The 22,781-nt window shown below is 36.3% G+C and overlaps 1 protein-coding gene across 1 annotated transcript in view; it reads left to right on the forward strand.

The window, feature by feature from the left end:
* The first annotated feature begins 4,558 nt into the window (after positions 1-4,558).
* Positions 4,559-22,781, forward strand: part of CCDC14 (coiled-coil domain containing 14) — a 40,487-nt gene continuing 22,264 nt past the window's right edge. The window contains exons 1-8 of the mRNA XM_045540115.1: positions 4,559-4,789; positions 10,221-10,276; positions 10,595-10,667; positions 10,917-10,986; positions 11,079-11,201; positions 18,579-18,815; positions 18,928-19,022; positions 19,944-20,460. Coding sequence (XP_045396071.1) covers positions 4,616-4,789; positions 10,221-10,276; positions 10,595-10,667; positions 10,917-10,986; positions 11,079-11,201; positions 18,579-18,815; positions 18,928-19,022; positions 19,944-20,460 — 1,345 coding nt within the window. The 5' untranslated portion in view covers positions 4,559-4,615. The remainder of the gene's footprint in view (positions 4,790-10,220; positions 10,277-10,594; positions 10,668-10,916; positions 10,987-11,078; positions 11,202-18,578; positions 18,816-18,927; positions 19,023-19,943; positions 20,461-22,781) is intronic.

The raw sequence follows: 22,781 nt of genomic DNA on the forward strand, positions 1-22,781 counted from the left end.
GCTTATTAGCATTTTTCTGAGGAAGAAATTACAAAGCTTTTAGCAATTTCTTAAAATTGAATATGATCTCAAAAGGCCAAGAATACTTGGGTTCAAAATAGCTCCAGAAAGCACCAAGTGGCTTGAGAAAAGACAATAGGGCAGTCTTTCTCTTTCTAAGCAGAACTCAGCTCATACTCTCAACATGTGACTTATTATCCACAGCCTCTTAATTTTGAATCTTACATCTTGGCTATTAATCTATGTTTTTAGTTTAGATCTTCATAAACTTGCAACTTTGATTGTTTCCTATAAACTGGAACACAGTTAAACATGAACAGAGACTTTCACATTTCAGAGGTGACCAATTGATAAGTCATTGGTCCACTCTTCTGAATTATAAAAGGCTGGATAGACTAAGCAGAGTTGTGTACCCATGAAACTAGAGGGACTAAACCTCCAGATCAGGCTAGATAATCCTGAGTTTCAGGCATTCAAGTAGTTGTCAGCTCCAATGCACCACAGCAGTTAAAAAAAACAAAACGGTGATTCATTGATCTACTCAACAAATAATTTAAAAATTCCTAATATGTGCAAGGCATTGTGCTGGGCATTGGGGATACTGCTCTGATCAAGGTAAGGGCCTTGTTTTCATAAGGATTAAATTCTACTTAGGAAGACAAACATAACTAATCACACAATTATAACTGTGAGAAATGGTCCTACTGCATCATAGTACAGAGGCACATTCCTAGTTTGCAGGGGTATGATAGAGAGGTGGAAGGAAAGGCTTTTTTGAGGAAGTAACCTGAGAGCAAACTCAGAAGCCTGTGGTGTTGTTTACTACAGAGGACTCAGAAATGTGTACTGTAGCCCACACCTCTTTGCCAAGCTCCAGACTAAACTATTCAGTAGCTAACTTGATATCTTCTCTTGGGAGACTCCAAGGTAGTCCCTAATTTAACATGCCCAAAAATGACTTCCTAGTTTACATTTTTTATGATAAAATGTGGGGGCTAAATGAGTTCATAAACTTTCCTCCTAAATGTGCATCTTTCCCCACTCCCCTCCAGATACAAAACCTAGAAGCCAGGGTCAATGTAAATACCTCCCCCTTGCCTTACTTCCTAAATCTAACACCAAGTCCTGTCCATTTCACCTCCTAGGCCTCTTTCAAACCTGACTTCTTCATCTTCCCTTACTCCCCCACCTCCATATCCACCCACCTCCTCCCAGCTACCAATATATTTCATCTGGACTTCCTATCAGTCTGGTCATGGCAGGAAACAGAAGACACTCAGCCAAGATTTTGAAGATAATTAAAAGAAGGTTTACAGAGGTGTGGACAAGGAAACTAACAAAAGGCACTGAGGGACTAGAAAACCATTTTCACCTCTAAGACTGAAGGGACAAGGGGAAGAAATGTTTTATTGGAGCCTAGAGAAAATTGGAGCCCCAGGAGTTGCCTGAGGAGCTGTTGGCCACTGTATCAGTCAGATGGTGCTGAAATGGAAGGAATTCCCCCGTCTCTCTCCTCTTCTATTGACTAAGCGGAACCTGAATCTGGAAGACAAGTCTGAGTGATGTCATCCTTAGGGGTCAGTCTCTGGAGCATGGAGAAGGGCAGAGCATGGATTGGGGGGGAGGGAAGAATTTACCCACATCCATGCTTGCCTTTCCCCAAAATACCTTCTACACCAGGGGTCGGCAAACTTTTTCTGTAAAGGTCCAGACAGTAAATATTTTAGGCTTTGTAGGCCATCAGGTCTCTATCACCAACTACTCTGCAATTGTAGCACAGAAAATACATAAACACATGAGTGTGATTTTGTGTTCCAATAAAACTTTATTTATAAAACTGAGATGATTTTTCAGGTAATTTTCATATCAGAAAATATTGTTTTGATTTTTTAAAAAAACATTTGAAAATGTAAAAACCACTCTCAGGCTGTACCAAAGAATGGCAGACTGGATTTGGCCACAGGCTGTAGATTGCAGATTTCTGTTCTACACTGCAGCCAGTGAACTTTGTGCAGCACCAGTCAGCTCACCTCACCCCTACTTGAACTTTTACACATTCCCATTGCCCTTAGGATAATAACCCAAATCTTTCAGGTGGCCTATGAGGACTGCATAGTCTGGCCCCTTCATACAGGTCTATCCCCACTGTCTATACTTCAGCCACAAGGGCCTCTCCGGATCCCTCTTACTCACCATCATGCTGTCTTCGCATGTTCAGAGCACTCTTCTCCACCGTCCATCTAGTCCATTTCAGATCTCAGCTCACTGCAGCATTATTTATAATAGCAAATAACAAACCAAGGAAAAGGGGGGATATAACATTCCAAACAGTAAGGAAATGGATAATGGAATACCAGGCAGCCATTTTATAATTGTAGATTAATGAAAAAAAAATGTTGATGAGATATTAAGAGAAAAACACTCATGTTACAGTAATATGTATCATGTCATATTGTTTTAATATATTTATACACATATACACAGGTGAAAAAAAAGTCTGGAAGGGAATGCACCAAGCTATTGTCGGCAGAAAAAAACGTCCAAATTGTGTAAAATAATTTAAAGAGGTTTATTCTGAGCCAAATATGTGTGACTACAGTCCAGGAAACATGGTCTCAAGAGTTCTGAAATAATGCGCCCAAGGCAGCCCAGTTAAAGTTTGGTTTTATAGATTCACAGAGATAGGAATTACAGGTAAAACCATAAATCAATACATGGAAGGGATACATTGATTTGGCCAGAAAAGGTGGGACATCTTGAAGGGGGACTTATAGGTCACAGGTGGGATTTAGGGATTCTTTAGTTGGGAATTGGTTGAAAGAGTTAAGCTTTGTCTAAAGACCTGGAGTCAGCAGAAAGGAATGCTTGCTTGAGTTAAGAGAGGGGTCTGCTAGGATGCTTGAGTTAAGGTAAGGGAGGCTTCTATCTGTCATGTGGTGTTATACTGGAATCAGGTTGGAAAGTAAACCACATTATACTGGGTTAATAAAAACTCATTTAATGAGATTCTATCATTTGTAGGTGTGACTCACCAGGCCTCTTAGAAAGAAATTTGGGCAAGAGAAAACAAAAGGTCAGAGTTCAGCCCTCACTGTCAAGGGTGGTACTCCCTGGGAAATGGGATTATAGGTCGTCTTTTCCTTTTTGCTTATTTACATATTCTAAAATGTACATATATTAAGAAAAATCAATACAAGTTTTAAAAAAATCAAGTTAATGTTAGGTTGGTTCCAGGTAGAAACTTGAGAAAAGTATGTATAGGAGGGAATGTGGTTAATAGAAAACTGAGGTTTGTGAAACAATAGACCACAGGAGTCTGGGAGAGTCCCCGAAAGTTGTAAAATCTAACAGACAGCTGCAGCCAGCATTCCTATCCCCCCTGATAAGGACAGAATTATCCCCCTCCCTTATCTCTACAGGATGAGACTTACTCAGGGTTGCTTAAAAAAATTTTTTTTATTGCAGCAGCTGTTCTGGCCCAGGTACTCACTCCTGAGAAACCCTCTAGAAGACCCAAGGCTTTCCCCTCTCTCAGGTGGATGCTTGTTCGCCTCCACCCATCTGCACCCAGATGCTCAAAATAAACATTTTGCTACACATGAGGCTTTGTGTGTGTGTCTCTCGGCTCTGGGCATAACAGTTAACTAAAAAAAACCTGGAATCTCAGGTGGACACGTTAAAAACCTATGGGAGGGATGGTAAAGGAAAGGAGAGGTTTTCACAGTATGATCTAATTCAAAACTAAATTTACAAAATATTCAGTTTCCTAAAACCACTCAGCATGAATGTGTAATATATTCATGGACATATTTTAGTTCCTGGGCTTTGATATTAATTTTAACAGACTTTTAAAGGGTAGCTATTTTCCCCATTTAAAAAAATAAAATCAACCGAGTTATTTAATTTCTCTTCAACTTGAATTTAACCCCAAACTCAAGGCCTTAAAAACCAATGACTAATCCCACTAAGATTTGTGCAGCATGTCAATGGTAAGAACGCTGTGCCACTCCATCAACAGTAATCACCTCAGCAGAAGAGCAGACAACTATGCATGGAAGTAAAACTAAATTCCAACTAATGAGCACCGTTCTGAGATCAGTGGCCACAATGAATAATTTTGAAATTGCCATCAGAATTACTTAAAGATAACAATCCTAAGGTTTGATTTTTACTGAATATCAAGAACAAGATCATTCAAAAAGGCACACAAGATGCCAAACTAAAAATAGAGAAAACTCCCAAATCGTGCGCAATTCCCTCTAAAACCTATCCGCCCCCTACCCCAGTTCCTTCTGGCGGTGGCGGGTCCTCGTTCCTGTTTCTGCTAGTTGATGCAGGGCGGCGCTTGTCCACAGCAAACCTAGGAACAGGACTGCGAACTCCACTTTCAGGTGTTCAGGGCCCTGGCTCCGCCCAGACCAGCCCCTCGCTCCGCCCAGGCCAGCCCCCGGCCCACCAGGCCCCGGCCCACCAGGCCCCGCCCCGCTCCTGTCTGCCGGCTTCTTCCCTCCTCCGCCCGTGTGTGACGAGCCCGGCGGCGGGGCAGGATCTATTGCGCACGCCCAGGGCGCCGGGCCTGGAGCGGGAGAGAGGCCGCAGGGGCGCGTCGGAGACTATGAAGCGCGCTGTTCGGCGGGCTCCTTTCCGGAAGCGGAAGCTCGGGGGGCGGGCCAAGAAGGTCCGGGAGCCCAAGGCGGTTAATTCCTTTTACCGTGTGGCGTGTCTTCGCTCGGTCTGGGCTTTTCTGAGGCTTCGAGAGATGGTCAGGTCCGCATCTCGACCGGGCCAGGTGAGGGCTGCGGATCCGAGGAGTCCACCGTGGGGGTGGAGAGGAACTGAGGGGGTTTTCGGGCAGGGGGACTTGCAAAACTCTGCTTGGAAAAACAAAACAAAGACAAGCAGGGACAGGGGAGTGGGGCGCACTGACTCTGCCATCTAACCCATCCGCTCCGTCCGTGGGTGTGTATTGTGTATAAATTGTCAGTAGCCCTCTAGAGCGCTGGCTGTGGTGTCAGGCCCGGGTTCGAGTCTCAGCCTTCGCCGCTGAGTCGTCACTTAACCTCTCCTAGCTTCAGTACATAGTTTTTGTAGTCACAGTCACCCGCAAATTCAGATTCCAGTTCTGTCTCTACTGTTGTAATGACGGTAGGCAAAGTACTTTTCTCTGAGCCTCTTATCCTTAGCTATGAAATAGGCATAAATAGGTATAAAATTCTGTCTCAATGAATTGGGAAGATTAACTGAGAGAACCTGTAAAAACATCTTTCACATAGTTGGCATAGACGTGTGCATAAACAAATTTAATTCCCTTAAAAACACTATTTGCTACCATCTTACTAATAACAACAGCTAACATTTAGATATCATTTATTATGTGGTAAGTACTACTCTAAGTGCTTTTATATATGACATATACTATCTCATTTAATATTCTCAGTAGTCTTATGGGGTAGATACTATTGTCCCTATTTTATTTTTTAACTTAATTTAATTTTTTTCTGTCTCCACTCCTTGAATCAGAATGTTATCCCTATTTTATACATGAGGAAATTGAGTGTGGAGAGTTCAAATAACTTCCTAACAGTTACACAGCTGGTTAGCTGTGGAAACAAGACTCATACTCACATATCTGGCACCAGAGTCCATTCTTCTTTTAAACATTACATTGTACTTAGTTAATGTATGACTGAACAAGACACCTTTCTGAACTTTAGGTTTCCACCTCACAGAAATAATGACAACTCACAGGACGTAGATTAAGTGGAAATGAAAGGCTTTAGTATACTCTAAATCATTCTACAAACGTATCAGTATCTTGTACTTGTTGGTAGGAGAAATGACTACTAAGAAACGCTTATATTCTCAAATAGCAAAATTAAAAGTTAATACCAAGTGTAAGTAAATGTGAAATAAACTGAATCTCTCCTGTATTGTGATTTGGGACACTCCTTTTGGAGAGCAGTTTTGCAGTTTGTACCAAGGGTCATTAAACTTCCAATAACATCTCACCAAATGATTATGCTTTTAATTCTAAATATGCAAAAGCTATTTTTAGTATATAGAAAGGTTTATTCCAGGTTTTTAAATTATGAAAAATATGAAGGAAACCAAGAGCATATTACTTCCACTGAGGGGAATATTATACAACCATTAAAATTTTGAATGTTAATAAGGAAAAAGATTAAAAATACACAAGATTCAAAATTGCAAGTACCTAGCTAGTTACTATGACTAAGAAAAAAAGGCATATGAAAAAAGATTGGAAGCCCCAATAGCAAAGAGCACATCCAGGGCCTAGATTCTAAGTACCATTGTCCACTGAAAGAAACATGGCTTCTTGGAGAAATTACCAATGCCAGGGTAAGACAGGGGAATTATAAGATGAGCCTGGATACATCAAACTAAAAAGCTTCTGTACAGCAAAGGGAATGATTAACAGAATAAAAAGACAACCTACAGAATGGAAGAAAACATTTGCAACCCATATATCTGATAAAGAATTAATATCTAATATGTATGTAAGGAACTCCTACAACTCAAAAGCAGAAAAATAAGTAACCCAGTTAAAAAATAAGCAAAGGATTCTAACAGATTTCTGCAGAGAAGGCATATAGATGGCCAACAGGTATATGAAAAGATGATCAACACTAATCACCAGGGAAATGCAAATTAAAACCTACAATGAGATATCACCTAACACTTGTTAGGATGACTTATTAAAAAAACAAAAGTATTCGCAAGGATTTGGAGAGATTGGAATTGGAACCCTTGTACACCATCAGTAGGACTGTAAAATGGTGTACCCACCATGGAAAACAAGTAGTCCTACTTCTGGATATTTATCCAAAAATATTGGAATCAGGATATCAAAGAGATATTTGCACTCTCATCTTCATTGCAGCATTATTGATGATAGCTAATATCTGGAAACAATCTAAATGTCTGTCTACTGATGAATGAAGAAAATATGGTATGCCAGCTAATAAATGTAGAAGGAATGTAGAAAATCACCATCTGACAAGCAGCTGATTCAGGCAAGAATCATCAATGGATGCTAAAACTACTGGGTGAAAATTTGATAATTAGGGTATCTACGTAGTCTAAAATATTTCCCAACAAAATGCTTAATAATTATAAACATAAAAGTAGCAACCTTAACAATGAAAAATCTGGTAGATACCATCTTAAATAATCAAAAGTTTATATCACCAGTAATGGGACAAACTGATAATGATATGTCTACTCACTGTATTGAGAAGGAGACAATATGTCTTTTGTGGATTCCTGCCAAAAATGCATAATCTGAGTCTAATCATGAGGAAACATCAGACAAATCTAAATATCCAGAGGGACATTCTACATAATAACTGCCCTGTGCTCTTTAAATATGTCAAATTTATCAGAGAATGAATGACAGCCAGAGGAACTGTTGTGGATTCAAGGAGACTAAAGAACTACGACAATTTAATGCAACGTGATCCTGGATTGGACATGTACCAGAGTTGTTTTTTTTTTTTTTCCCTTTAAAGGACAGTATTGGGATTATTGGCAATATGTGAATAAAGTCTGTACATTAGATCATAATACTATATCAGTGTTAATTTCCTGGTTTTGATAATTATGCTGTAGTTAGAGAATGGCCTTGTTCTTAGGAAATATTTAGGAATAAGGGAGTATTATGTCTGCAGTTTACTCTGATATGGTTCAGACAAAAAATAATGCTATGTATATATATTGAGAGAGAACAGGGCAAATACAAAATGTCAAGAGTTGTGGAATCTGGATGAAACCTACATAGGACTTCTTTGCACTATTATTTCAAAAGAAAAAATATAAAACAATTGGAAGGAAATGTTCCAATATGATAGTTACGGTTTCAGGGCGCTTTTATTATGGGTAATTATCCTTACCAGATTTTCTATATATAATATAGCCTCATGTATATTTTTTAGAGACATACACCATATATAATCTTACAATTATGCCAGACATTTATCTCAGTATACTTCTAATTTTGAAAGATAATTGTGGTAGTTGTTTTTGGATTTGATCTGGGATATAGTAGCACCATAACTTGGATTTTTATTATGATTCCAGCTGGGTCACCAACATAGATAGACCAAAGGGAAAGACCCTGAAAGTGTGGTGCAGAGACCAGGGGAGCTACATTACACAGGGTCTCATTTCCTACAGTGTTGATTCTCACTGCTGACTTCATGACCTTTCATCATATTCCAGATTATCTCAAGGAAAAGTATAACTCTTATCAACCTAGTTTTTAAAAATATATTCTGAATAGCATTCTTAGAAGGACAGAGTACATATTTAAGCAAATAATAGAATATTATATAACTTCAGAAAGTTTGATAGGTACTGTTCAAAGCCATCTTGGGATGAAATAAATAAACATGTAAAAAAATTGCAAATGAAACTGCCAACAGTTACTACATCTGAATGGTGGAGTGGGGAGAATTAGGTACTTTAACTCATGTCTGTTTAAAATTACATTTTGGAGCAGGAGCAACTTCCTACTCTCCACCTGGACTGCTTCCAGGATGTCATTCACCATCAAGTTCAACCTGATCAACAGTCCTTGGCAACACTTCCTAAGAGCATTCTAGCAACGCTTTTCTGTGTTTCTTGTACAATTTTCTCCAGCAGAACACATGCCATATCATATCTGTATGTTCTCCCATATCTTCCTCTATATGACAAGCTGCCTGGGAACAGGGGCCAAGTCACAGACCTTTCTACCCCTAGGACCAGGCATAGGTTAAGTCTGTAGACTGAACTGAATAAATGATCATAAATAAAAAGGAATAAAAAAGTAAAACTAAAAAATAAAAATTATATTTTTATTTTGTTTATTTTTTAGCAAAGCTAAAAAATAAAATTATATTTTGAATAGAGATTATAAAGTTATTAGGATATAAAAAAGTATACTATGGAAAGTTTCCCTTCTGGCTCTATCTCCCAGATACTCAGTTTCTCTCCCCACAGGCAACCACAATGAACTGTTTCTTACATAACTCTCAAGGTACTGGATACGTGTAAAAGCAAATGCATATTTTTTCCTTTTGTTCCACACAAAAGGTAGCCCACTTATGTTACTTTTCAAGCAAAAAAAATTTCTTAAAAATAATATTGCTACATGAATTTAAAAAGAAAGATTGAAAGAATGAGATGTATATAAAGAATTTTCAGGTGCTGCTCTTGTCAGGCATTCTAAAGGTAGATAAATGGAACCAGAGTTAAAAACTCTATCCTAGGCCGGGCGTGGTGGCTCACGCCTGTAATCCTAGCCCTCTGGGAGGCCGAGGCGGGTGGATCGCTCAAGGTCAGGAGTTCGAGACCAGCCTGAGCGAGACCCCATCTCTACTAAAAATAGAAATAAATTATCTGGACCACTAAAAATATATATAGAAAAAATTAGCCGGGCATGGTGGCGCATGCTTGTAGTCCCAGCTACTCGGGAGGCTGAGGCAGTAGGATCGCTTAAGCCCGGGAGTTTGAGGTTGCTGTGAGCTAGGCTGTCACCACGGCACTCACTCTAGCCCGGGCAACAAAGTGAGACTCTGTCTCAAAAAAAAAAAAAAAAGAACTCTATCCTATATTTTGAATTAACTTGTATGTTTCAAAGAATTTGGGAATGTAGAACATGTTTATGGATTGATATAGTATGGACTTATTGCAGTAGGTACTTCTGATTTAAAATAACAACTCAATTTCCTTTTCAGCTTAAATAGACTTAAGAAGTAAATATATGTTACTTGCTTGACAAGTTTATTGTACAAGAGTTAAATTATAATTTCGGATGTTTAGGTTATATCACATTTATTAAAAAATGAATAACATGGTACATACATATAATGGAATATTATTCAGCCTTAAAAAGGAAGAAAAATTTTGACACATGCTATAGCATGGATGAAGCTTGAAAATGTTATAGTAAGTGAAATCAGCCAGTCAAAGAAGACAAATATTATTCCACTTATATGAAGGTCCTAGAGTAGTCAGATTCATAGAAGGTAGAATGGTGGTTGCCAGGGGTGGAGGGAAGAGGGTATGGGAAGTTATTGTTTGTTAGGTAAAGTTTCAGTTTGGGCAGATGAAAAAAAAGAAAGAAAAAAAATGACATTTCATTTCAGGTTTTGTCAGGATAGCATATTGAAAATATAAAGGAAAAATATATATCTAGTATAATATATATTATGTCATAGGTGTTATCTTCAGGAGGGCAAGCTGGACCTACTAAATTAACAAGTGGGAAGAAAGGGTAAGTAAGAAGTTTACAACTTCAGGAAATTTCAATAAATTTTTCATGTCTTTGGACTGGACTACCTTTTGTCTACCCCAGAAATATAGATGGGCCTCTACCTTTCACAAAATCTAGGGAATAAGTTTTCATATCTGCCCACGTTAATCATTTTAGTGTTTAACAGTCTTTATAATGTCCTTATAAATCCATCTCATAGTTCGTTGATCAATCTTTCCTGTCTAACCTTTGCTGGAAAGAAAATGACTACTTATTAATATATTGTGGGAAAAATATATTTGTATTATTTGTAAGAATATTAATGAGCCTCTTTTCTAGGACCCATTTAAGAAAAATACCACGTTTTAATGCACATTCTGGCTATTCCGTCCATTCTGATTCAGAAAGTCAGGTAAGATTAAACTGAATAGATATAATACAAACTGTCTTAATTAACCTTCAGGTAAAAGCTAAGAAGTAGGAGTAAAATGCAAAGGTAAAGTATTAGTTGCTCTAAGCAAGTATAAAGTCTTGCTTGAAAATGTTTTCTACTAATAATAAATTGCTTGTAAATAAAGAAATTTTAAAACTATGTAATATGTTTTTTTCCTACAATAAAATGTTATATACAAATGTATTCTAAATGACTTTCTCCTTACAGGCTGAAACCGTACAGGGGCTCGATGGTTGTGCTTCTTTGCTGCGGGACATTTTGAGAAATGAAGATTCAGGTTTTTCAAAAAAAATACTTCCTTGCTAATCTCCTTTTCTTAATTAAGTCGTTTCTTCAATGTTAACGAATTTTTGTTTTAATTATTAATAGGTTCAGAAACAGCATATTCAGAAGATAGATCTAATCCTAGACCTTTAGAAGGCAAAAGATATGGGTCTAAAAAGAAAGGACCTGAAAAACATACCATTCCTTTGGGAGTCCGGAAGGAAATGAGTAAGCATTTTTTTCTGTCATTTATTTAAAGATAATCCTTAATTGTGGGGATTTTGATAAATTATCAGTATTATGCAGTTGTCTTTCATTTTCACAATTGGTATTGGTTATTTAGGTTTGTGCGTGCTTATGCTTTTCTTTCTCTCTTCAGCTTCTAATTACTGAGTAGTCACTTTGCTTACTGTCACTTTCCCAAGAAGGAAAGTAAAAAAAGAGACTTATGTGTGGGTTTTCTAGGAGAAAAGAGTCAAACTCAGAATGACATTTGGGAGTTATATAGAGTTATCTTTGTTTCCTTGGCCACTTGTTTTCATAGATAATCACAAATTGTGATTGTGTGTGTATATAAGTATACACTTCAAATTGCATTTGAAGTGTATACTTATAGTTATTGCTTTAAAATTATATGTATATGCCTTAAGTTGACCAAGAGCTGAACTTGTTGAGTGGTACAGTTAGGATACATAGTACATCAGAAGGTAAAATTTCAGGTTGGATAGATAAAGAAAGAGAGCCTGCCACTGATTGATGGTGAATGTAGCCAAGGGTATTTTATACACTCACAGTTAACTTTGCTGATTTACTTAAGTGTAATAATTTAGCGATAAGTTCAGAACAAGCAAGTTTTGATTATGTTGTCCCTTAGAGGCCTATAGAACACGATAGCCCAAAATGGAGATGAAAAAGTCCACAATGGAAATTCAGATGGACAAGAATTAGTCTAACTATTAATAGTTCCACAGTTAAGGTTGGCCAGAAATACCAGCACTGTAGTATGTCCTTAGATGCAGTTTGAGCAAGTGGAAGAGTCTAGAATATCATCTAAGGCAGTAACCCTGAATATTAAGAGATCAGGGTCCAGGCAAAGGGGCTGAGAAAGTGAGGGTAGAGCATTCATAGGATAGAGGTTGATGTTCCAGATGCTCCTGAGTTAGAGAACTAAGGCAGGGGAAACAGTTTATTTCAGTCCTTCCTAACCCATCTTGGAGGCCAGTCACATTTGCCTTCGTATAATCTTCACCAGCATTGTTCAAGATGGTAGCCATTAGCCACATGTGGCTATTGACCATTTGAAATATGACTAGTGCAACCAAGGAGTTGAATTTTTAATGTTATTTAATTTAAGATCATTTAAATTTAAATTTGAAAACTGTTATGTGATCCAGTTATTATAAAACTTATAAGTATGTTTAGAATAACTTAGATATGTGAATCTACTTTTTCAACTAAATTCTATTAAATTTAAATACAGAGCAAATATTTCTGATGAAAATTTAGTGTCCAGATTGAGATGTGCTTTGTGTAAAATACACATCCTGGATTTAGAAGATTTAATACAAAAAATAAAATATCTCAGTTCCTTATCTTACACGTTGAAATGTTAATATTTTGGATATATTGATTTAAATAAAACATTGTGAAAAGTAATTTTACCTATTATTTTTACTTTTTAATATGGCTATTGGAAATTTAAGTTATATATGTGATTTACATTATATTTCTATTGGAGATCATCGGTCTAAATTGGGTCAACACACTACAGCCTGTTTTATAAGTAATGTTTAGTTATTTTATTTTGTAAATAAAGTTTAAATTTATTAATGTTTTCTTTGGCTGCTTTTGTGCTGCAATGGCAGAGTTGAGTAGTTGTGACAGAGATCATCTGGCCCACTAAGCCTAAAATATTTACTTTCTAGCCTTTTAAGAAAAGGTATGCTAAACTCTGGTCTTAACTCTTAAAGCAGAGGCCTATTTATTAGGGCCCAATGGAGAAAGAAAGGAGTGATAGCACCTATTTCTCCAGTCTCCTACTTTTTGCCTCAAGGCAGGTTATTTCTTATCCAGAGCATCCTTCCTCAAGGAAATCCCATTTGGGATGTAAGTGGCTGACAGTGGGTGTCATGGTAGCAACTTGTTAGATCCTGACGTAATTGCTTCTGTCAGATTTTGAACAAGAAACAGATGGCAACACTCAAATTGAGGTAATTGGAGGAAAGTTTATTTACGAGGGGACTCATTACAAAGGTATGGGTAGGTAATAGGAAAACCAAAAGGAGTGGTGCCCAGTGCTAGCAGCAGTAACAGAGCTGTTATCATCTCAAGGCCTTAAGGGATTAGGAGAGGGAGACGTTACTGGATTCAAGAAGAGATGCTGTTTATAGAGTAGGCTGCCTTGAGAAGAGCAGTGAGGTTCATTGAAAGCCAGCCCAAGGTGGCCTTATAGAGAAGGAGCAAGAATAAATGCATACTCTGACTTCATGCTTCTTCCTTTCCTTGAAATGCCAAGATTCCCATTGGGTTAAACCCAGATGAAGCCCTACTGATGTATATAAGTTCTGGGATTTGATTCTTACAAGCTAGTAAGTTAGTCCTGCTGTGTCATGGATGCTGGAAGAAGCCACAAGGCTACTGGGTCAGACAGAGGACTTTATTTCTCACAGTGCAGCAAGCAGCATGTATGTCAGCATATTTGCATTGGTTCTCCCACCCCCCCAATTCACGTTGGGGTGATGTGATGGACCCACATGAATGCCACACATGCTGTAGGTTTAGGTTGCAGCTGAGGAACACTGAGCTTGGGTAATCTGTCACTTTAATAATAAGCAGTAAGCAAGCCTATACTTGTCCCAGAGGGAAATATTACCTGATCCCTCAAGGTTGCTCACAACAAATACAACCCTGAGAAATAGCCCAGGCAAAGAACTTACGTCAAAGCCTTGCTTTCTTGGTATGCACAGAAGGACATATAAGAGCAAGAGAGACAGTCTTTTAACAATATAATCCATATAGATTAGCATCGAAGGGATAGCAAGGTAGAGACCCGTAGAGGATGGATTTGGAGTGGCAGATGAAAGACTCTGGCCTTCAGGGTCCCCAGCATTAAATTCTTATTTGTGTTAGAGCCAGATCATCAATTCTGGCCTGCGATCAGGGCACAATATTCTTATTGTTCTTTCCCCCATATTTTCATTATCAGAGGGAAGGATCTACTTCCATAAGACAATCTTCTGTAGAGTTGCAATATTAGAAGTTAGTTTTCATTGACTTACTTGTAAGTTTAACTCATTGGAAGAGAAGGCTCCTTCTCTTTGATTCAACTACTCTTTAAGAAAAATTTACCAAATTGTAGTACTATCTAGAAACATCTTTTGTTTATGCATGTGTGTGTGTGCGCGCGTGTGTGTATGTTTATGTGATTGGCCACTGTTAACTAATACAAAGTTTTGCTATATTATCACAATGCTCAATAATACACAAAAACCATGGTCATCACTTGCTCTCTTTTCCATCTCTCCCCAAGTGAGGTAATCAGAACTTTAAGAAATCTTTTACAGCATATTAACTAGTATTATTTATTTTTAACATACATTGTCTTGCTATTTTGTGTTAACCGTCTTCTGGGGCATGCCTCCTTATGTACTTTCTGTCTGGGACCTACCTGATCATTGAATGTCTATGGAGTCAAGTAAACTTCCCTTGGTGCATTTTGGGAGTAAGAAGCCAGGCGGATCCAGAAATGTATGGTGCTTACTTGGGAGTGCTTCTGACATTAAAAAAGAATTTTTTAAAAAAATAAGCAACTTTTTACATTTGATAACAGTTGAATGCTTTCATGATTCTCCTTTCAGTAACATATGCATATATTGCTGCTTTCCTCTTGGGGAAATAAACTACCATAGGGAGAATCCTTTGAGCATCGATTGCCTGCATCAAAGCTGGGTGTTCTTCATATGTATTTCCATTTATAATAGGCATCCAGTGGGTCTTATCTGCATTGGATGTTTGTTCTATATTTGTGTGGCAGGAATAACTTAACCTGTCAGATAATGCTTGTCTGTCCACGCAACAGCCAGTGCTTGTACAGCAGCTAGAATTCAAGGGCTGAAAAAGTTTCATGGACTGAATAAATGAATGCATTCCTTTCATGAATTCTAATTATCAGCTAACACCAATTAAATATATTGGCATCCTGATTTGTTAGGTAAAATTTTCATGTGAGGTGCTTTGGTGTAATTAACAAGAGCAAGAAAATATACTTCATTTGTATTTGTGTAGTAACAGACTCATTTTGTTGTTATTTTGTTTTATTTTAAAATTGTGTAGTAGTAATATAACTATAATTTTTCCTGTATATCCATTTATGGTTTCTAGCTTGTCTTGGATATATATCCATTTATGGTTTCTAGCTTTAAGACTTTATACATTAAGTACAAATATTCAACATTATCAGCAGTTTCGTATGGACTGAGTTTATAAAGGAGCAAAATAAGTTGTTTTAATTCTAAAGGTTTGATTTTTAAGAAATATGGAGTTTAGTAATTTATGTTGAATGATGACATCTACTGGTAGAGGCATAATATTGTACTTCAGCTTTATCAGAGACTCTGAAAACCACCCCTTGACAAAAACATAAATGAGAGCTGATGCCTGCAACCGACCCATGAGTGTGAAATCTGAAGAATTCCTCAAACCAGACAATTCTTACCTTAAGGGACCAAAGGAAATTCAAGAGCAGAAGTGAGACCCAGGAATCAAGAGGAAAGGTCAAGTGATATGCTAGATAGTCACGGACTATGATCTCATCCTCCATAATTTTAGATTTCAAAGTTCAGATATTTTAGAGGGTACTTCTGCAGTTGATTTATTATAAAATTGTATTTCCAATAAGAAATAATACTTGCTTTACAGAAATTTATTAACCAGTTTTGTTTTAGCTCATCTGTTCAGATAGTGAAGGTAACTACTATTGCTTTGTTTTAATCACTTCAGAGGGGACATGTTCAGTGGTATATTATTGATGTCAGCGAGATTTATGAATATGATATATTTACTTATCTAAAGTGCTTGCAGCTATTTGGTGATATAATTACTGAATTTTTACTATGTATTAGATGTTGATCTAAGGACTTTACAAGTGTCATCTCATTTACTTGTCAAAATAATCTTATAAAGTGGGTGTTTTTTTTTTTTTTTTTTTTTTTTGAGACAGAGTCTTGCTCTGTCGCCTGAGCTAGAGTGCCATGGCGCCAGCCTAGCTCATAGCAATCTCAAACTCCTGGGCTCAAGTAATCCTGCTGCCTCAGCCTCCCAAGCAGCTGGGACTACAGGCAAGTGCCACCAGGCCTGGCTAATTTTTTCTATTTTTAGTAAAGACAGGGTCTCACTCTTGCTCAGGCTGGTCTCAACTCCTGACCTCAAGGGATCCTCCTGTCTCAGCCTCCCAGAGTGCTAGGATTACAGGTGTGAGCCACCACACCTGGCCAAGTGGGTATTATTATCACCATTTTTCTGAAGAGGAAGAGGAGGTCAAGAGCGCTTAGGTAATTTTCCGAAGGTTACTCAGCTAATAAATGTTAAAACTTTTATTTAGGTCTGGAAAGTATATTCATAGGACTAGATCATCTCAAAAGGAAGCATACCCCAAGTCAAAGTGGAACCCTCTGATATCTCCAACCATTTTCATAGTCAAATATTGTCCTTTTCTTTAAATTTTTTTTCTGTTTTCAGTGATTGTAGTATTTAATCTGCCTTTAACTTTTTGTTTGCTTTTACATGTAAGTTTTATGCTTTTAGCAATGTTTTTCTTTTCAATAAGGTATATATTATCTATTTACATATTTGAGGGATTCTATACTTTTTAAAATTTATTTTTTTCCAGTTTTTTAAAAAATTTAAGGAATAATTTTAAAGTACACAAAATCTCAATAAATTTTTACATTTGTATACACTCATGTAGTTATCAACTAGATTAAGATACAGAACATTTTCAGCACCCTACAAGGTTCCCTCCCTGTCAGTATCCTCACCACCACCTCTGCCCTCATCCCTGGGTAACCACTTTCCTGACTTCTATTTCCATTTGCTAGTTTTTCCTGTTTTTGAACTTCATTACATACAATAGAACACTATATACTCTTGTGTCTGACATCTTTCGCTAAATCTTTGTCTGTGAAATTCATCCAGGTAGTTGCATATATTAGTACTTTGTTCTTTTTCATTGCTGTATAGTATTCTGGCATATAAGTATTAACAGAGTTTATCTATTTCTACTATTCATGGCTATTTGGTGTTTTCAGTTTTTGACTACTGCTGATAAAGCTGTTTTGAACGTTCTTGTACATGTATCTTAGTAGCCATAGCACCTATTTCTGTTACGCATATGTTTGTGAGTGGAATTGTTGTGTCATAGAATATATGTATATTTAGCTTTGGTGGGTACTGCTAAAGCTTATATATTTGTCTAAATTTATTTTGTGCCCTAATAACCTATGATCTATCAGAACATTCTCATTTCTGTTAATAGTATTTTAAAAAAAAACATTTGGAAAGGGTATCTTATTAGGGAAATGTTAATAAAATTTAGATTTTTATACCAGTCTAAAGGGTAGTGCAATGTAGAAAACTTTTCTTTTTTCATTACTTTATTAATACCAAGTTTCTACTTTGTACATAGACTAATACCAGGCTCTGTAAGAGAGAATAATAAAGTATAACATATAGCCCTGCCTGAAGAAGCTTATACTTTAGTCAGAGGCACAAGAGAATGAAAGATAAGCAACATAGGGCAATATGTCAGTGGCGTATGATTTGTTTAAACAAATGTGCTTTGGAATGGCAAAGAGTAGTCACTGGACTGGAATGATTGGTTTGGAAAAGGCTCCATGGAAGAGGGAAGCTCAGATGAGCCTTGCTTGACTGGGTAGAATTGAATTGGAAGGAATGGTTCATCATGAGCAATGTTAAAGAAAGGTGAGAAAAGCTTGTTGAGTATCTAAATTGGCCTGGCTGGAATGAAAAATTTGAGTTGGGGGTGATGGGAAGGTGGTTGGAAAAGTAGGTTATGGTCAGGCTTTAGAATACGTTATGCCAAGTTAAGATGGTTTTTTGGCAGCCCAATGTGTAGATTTAGTTTACTTTTCATATTGATCTCATAGCTCTGATTTTTTTTCTAAACTGTCAAAGCATCAGAATTGTTACAAAGTATTCTTTCTGTGTTTCCTATTCTGGTTTCCCCTGAGAGCATGAACTTGGACAAGGGGTAAGACAAAGGAGTTTTATCGGAATTTAGGGACAATATGATACCTTCAAGAAAGGTGTTAAAACTGAAGGGAGAGATTTAACAAATAGCACTAATGGGGATTTTAAAGAATTAGTGTAGATATTTTTGACTGGGGAAACTTACTTAATTCATTAGATACTTTTCAAAAAGAATTTGAGATCATTTTCTTTAGGGGGATAGTGATAATGGTAAAGCCCTTCTGTGAAGTATGTGATGAACTGGATTGTTTCTGAGAGTTATTTTTGTGCTTAAGATCTTACGGTAAAAGTTTTTGAAGAATCATATTTCAAGAACTTTTGTTTCTTGTTCCACATTAGAATCTTCACATAATAAGAAACAGATACCTAATGAAGCTTCTGCTGGAAATCAAAGAGACACATCAGATATAGCACAAAATTGGTCATTGCAAGATCATTATAGAATGTATTCACCCATAATATACCAAGCCCTTTGTGAGCATGTGCAGACTCAAATGTCACTGATGAATAATTTGGCTTCAAAGAATAGCACCAGTGGAATTCCTCCTGTACCTTGCCATTCTATGTCTGGTTCTGGTTAGTATGACTGATGTTTTTAAAAGCATGAATATAAACTGTAATTAAATTGCTTTGTTATTGTATAAGCAGTATGAGATGTGAATGATTTTATCTCCCTCTTACCTTTTAGAATCTCAGGCACCTCCACATTCTAATTATGGCTTATGTACCTTCACCCCAGTCTGGTCACCTCAGCGACCACCCTGCCCTCCAGTGGTTCATTCAGTGAGTATAGTTTGTATACCTCACAAGTAATTATTTGTATGTAGAAATACATACAAATTGTATTGCCATCTTGGGAGGGAATATTGAATTTACTGATTGTATTTTAATGCACTAGGATGTAAAAGCCAATTTTTTTCAAGTGTTTTTTTATTAGAAAAGTTTTACCTATTATTGATGACAATAATGAAGGAGAAAGAGGATAGAGATCAGTAGAAAAAAAAAAATCAACCATACCCACCACTCAAGCACAACTCCTGTTAACAAAGTGATAGCATGCTTTCCAATTATTTAATTCTCTGGGTAGGTTTTGGTTTTTGGTTTTTATTTGTTAAGTTTGCTTTCTTTTAAAAATAAAGTTATAATTAAATTTTATATAGTTGTATATACTGCTTTTCACTTAAAGTTTTATTTTAAAAATGTTTCTCTATTAATAAATACCTTCTGTGAATTTTTAATAGTGGTTAATACTGTATTTTTGAATATACTATAGTCTGTGTAACTACTCCCATGTGATTAGACATTTAAAAAACAGCTGGTTTTTCACTACTGTACCATTTCTGTAACTATGTTTGTGCAAAAGCTTTCTGTGTATTTGAGCTTACTTTTTTACAGTGCAGTTTCCCAAAGTGTAAATGTTTGTTTTAGTCCCAAAGTGGATCTTTGATGCCTTTAAACCATGTGTGGTATTTTAGTCATAGCCTTATAATGTTCCCATGTTGCAGAGTAAACTAGTTAAGCTTTAAAAAACAAGAATCTTTATTTTGCTGAAAAGAAATATAGCTAACTCACTTTTAAGCTGAAGATATTAGAAAGTCATTTTCTAGTATTTCTGATATTTCTGGTTTAAGTTTGTTATAATTAATACCTATAAGTGAGTGCTTATACTTCTGAAGGCTTAACTTGTTTTTTTTCTTTCTTTAGGAAGTTCAAACCGATGGTGACAACCAGTTTCCATCACAAAGTAAAACAGTTTCTGTGAACGGTGCTGATGTTCTAAGGAACTCATTTAATACCATTCCTGGAGTTCCATGTAGCCTGCCCAAAACAGACATATCAGCTATTCCAACATTTCAGCACCTGGGCCTGGCTAATGGTATTCTGCCACAACAAGGAGCTTCTAAGGAAGCAGACCTACTAAAATGTTTTCAAACATACATGTCTCTGTTTCAATCTCATGGAAAAGAAACTCATTCAAATGGTCAGACGCATCGAAGCCCCACTAGATCACAGCCAGCTTTCTTGGCCACTAATGAAGAAAAATGTGCCAGAGGACAAATTAGAGAGGCCACAAGTGAAGGAAAGGGTTTAAATGTCCATGTGCAAGATGCAAGCATAGTCAAAGATGTACAGAAGGCAAAAAATGTGAACCAGACTGCTGAAAAAGTTAGAACTATAAAGTATTTGTTGGGAGAACTCAAGGCCTTGGTAGCAGAACAAGGTAGATGAATACTTTTTTATAATTTTCTGTAGGATGGTGTTATACTGAATAGCAATGTCTTGTTATTTAGCCATCATTTAAATTTAGAATAATTGACATGGAGTTTGTGTTATTTTCCATAGAACGGTGCCTTGAACTAATAAGGAAATGAGTTCTGCCTGTTGTATTCTTACTTTTTAGGTTTTGATCCTTTCTTTCCTGTGGATTTGAAATGTATTAGGCCATATCAAACAGTCAGTCTTTTTTGTAAGTGTATGCTCATTCTACTTGATAATGGACCATGAAAAGATTCAACCAAGAGAATTTGTACAGATAAAATTTTAATCGTTAGAGGATCCCTAAAGATGACTAACTTCCTAGAATAGACTGATTATTTTTCCTATTTTAAAAAGATGCAAACTTCCTTTGCATCATTTCTTTAATAAGCAACTGTTATATTGTTCAACAAATCTCACTTTGAGAAGTAACCCAAAACTTTTTAATGCATTTTTCAGTTTATTTTTAGAATTTTTTTCCTTAAATCAGGAAAAATGTCTTTGAGTCAGGTTGTATTCATTTGTTTTTATTCTGTATATATATTCTAAAGTAATGGATTTTGCTTGGAATGAGTTATACATTTGTCATCTTGGAAAACACAATAATTGATTATGGAAGCACTGATTAAATAAATAACATTTGCAGACTGACCAAAAAAAAAAATCTTAAAATGCTGTATGAATGTTGAACATCAGAGGTTCAGTGTATTAAAATTGCTGTGTTTTTAGACTTTCAACTTACTACCGTTCTCATAATAAAATACTTAATCATGATAACAATAATATCATTAGCTATCATTTATTGAACACTTAACATACGCCTGGCACTATGCTAAGTGTTTTATATGCATCATCTTGTTTAATCCTCACAGCAACCCTATGTGGTACTGTTACTGCTCCCATTTTAAAGATGAGGAAACTGAGGCTTGGAGAACAGTATCTCATTTAATCTTCTCAACAACCCTGTGAGGTACTGTTTTTATCTCCATTTAATCGTGAAAAAACTCAGGCTTCCAAAGTTAAGTAATTTAGATGTTGGTGAAAGGATACAAAATTTTGGTTAGATACAAGGAAAAAGTTGAAGAGATCTATTGCACAACATTATGACTATAGTTAATAACAATGTATTATATTCTTGAAAATTGCTAAGAGAGTAGATTTTAAGTGTCACCACAAAAAAAATGATAAAGATATAAGATAATGCATATGTTAATTAGCTCAGTTTGACCATTTCACAGTGTATACATATTTCAAAACAATATACTGTATGTGATAAATAATACAATTTTTATTTGTCAATTTAAATAAATAAATAATTTTGAAAAGATTAACTTGTAAAAAAAAAGAGTTAAGTAATTTGACTAAGGTTATGTCCCTAGAAAGTGGTGGAGCCCAGGTCTTTGCCTTTTTTAAAGCCCATGAGCAAAACTACTCTACAGAAGATTAGTAGAAGATTGCTTGGTAATTGGGCACAGTTATTTACTGTGTGCATGTACTTTTCATCAGGATATAAAAATACTTGTGGAACTGAAAAAAAAAAATTTTGTTTTTGAGACAGTCTCACTCTGTTGCCCTGACTACAGTACTGTGGCATCATTATAGCTCACTGCAACCTTAGACTCCTGGGCTCAAGTGATCCTCTTGCCTCAGCCTTCTGAGTAGCTGGGTCTACAGGCGTGTGCCACCATGCCCAGCCACTGGATAAATTTTTGTACTTTGGAATATATTTTCAACCTCTTTTGGGTATTAGTTAATGTATAATTTTAAATACTTTTAATCCATAGAATTTTTGAATGGGAATGAGGAGACAAAAATAAAAAGACAAAAGAACTAATATTTCTCATCTATACCTGTGTCTGTTTACCACCTCTAAAAATATCCACTCTCCACAATTAGTAACAAAAATGGTACTCCTTTTGACATCACATCAAATGAGGTGTGACTGGTTGTGTTAAATCTACTTTAGAAAGTTAAATAATGAAACCTTATCCTAGCAGACCCTCACTCAATATTTCACCAAATTAATCACCTAAAGTAAATTTTTTGCTTATGCCAGGATCAAAGGGCATATTGTAAATGTTACTATTATAACCAATTAACCCTATAGCAAGCGATCATAGGAGGCCACTATAATCCTTTGGTAAGTATGAACTAGGAGATGTATAAACCACATTCCTACTTGACTCTCAAACTGAACAAAATCAGTAATAATCCTGTGATTTAAGATTAATTTTTACTGAACTTAATTTCTTTACACTTGAACTTCTGACTAAACAAATTAGCAGC

This window comes from Lemur catta, chromosome 1 (assembly GCF_020740605.2).
Source record: "Lemur catta isolate mLemCat1 chromosome 1, mLemCat1.pri, whole genome shotgun sequence".
Classification (NCBI taxonomy): Eukaryota; Metazoa; Chordata; class Mammalia; order Primates; family Lemuridae; genus Lemur; species Lemur catta.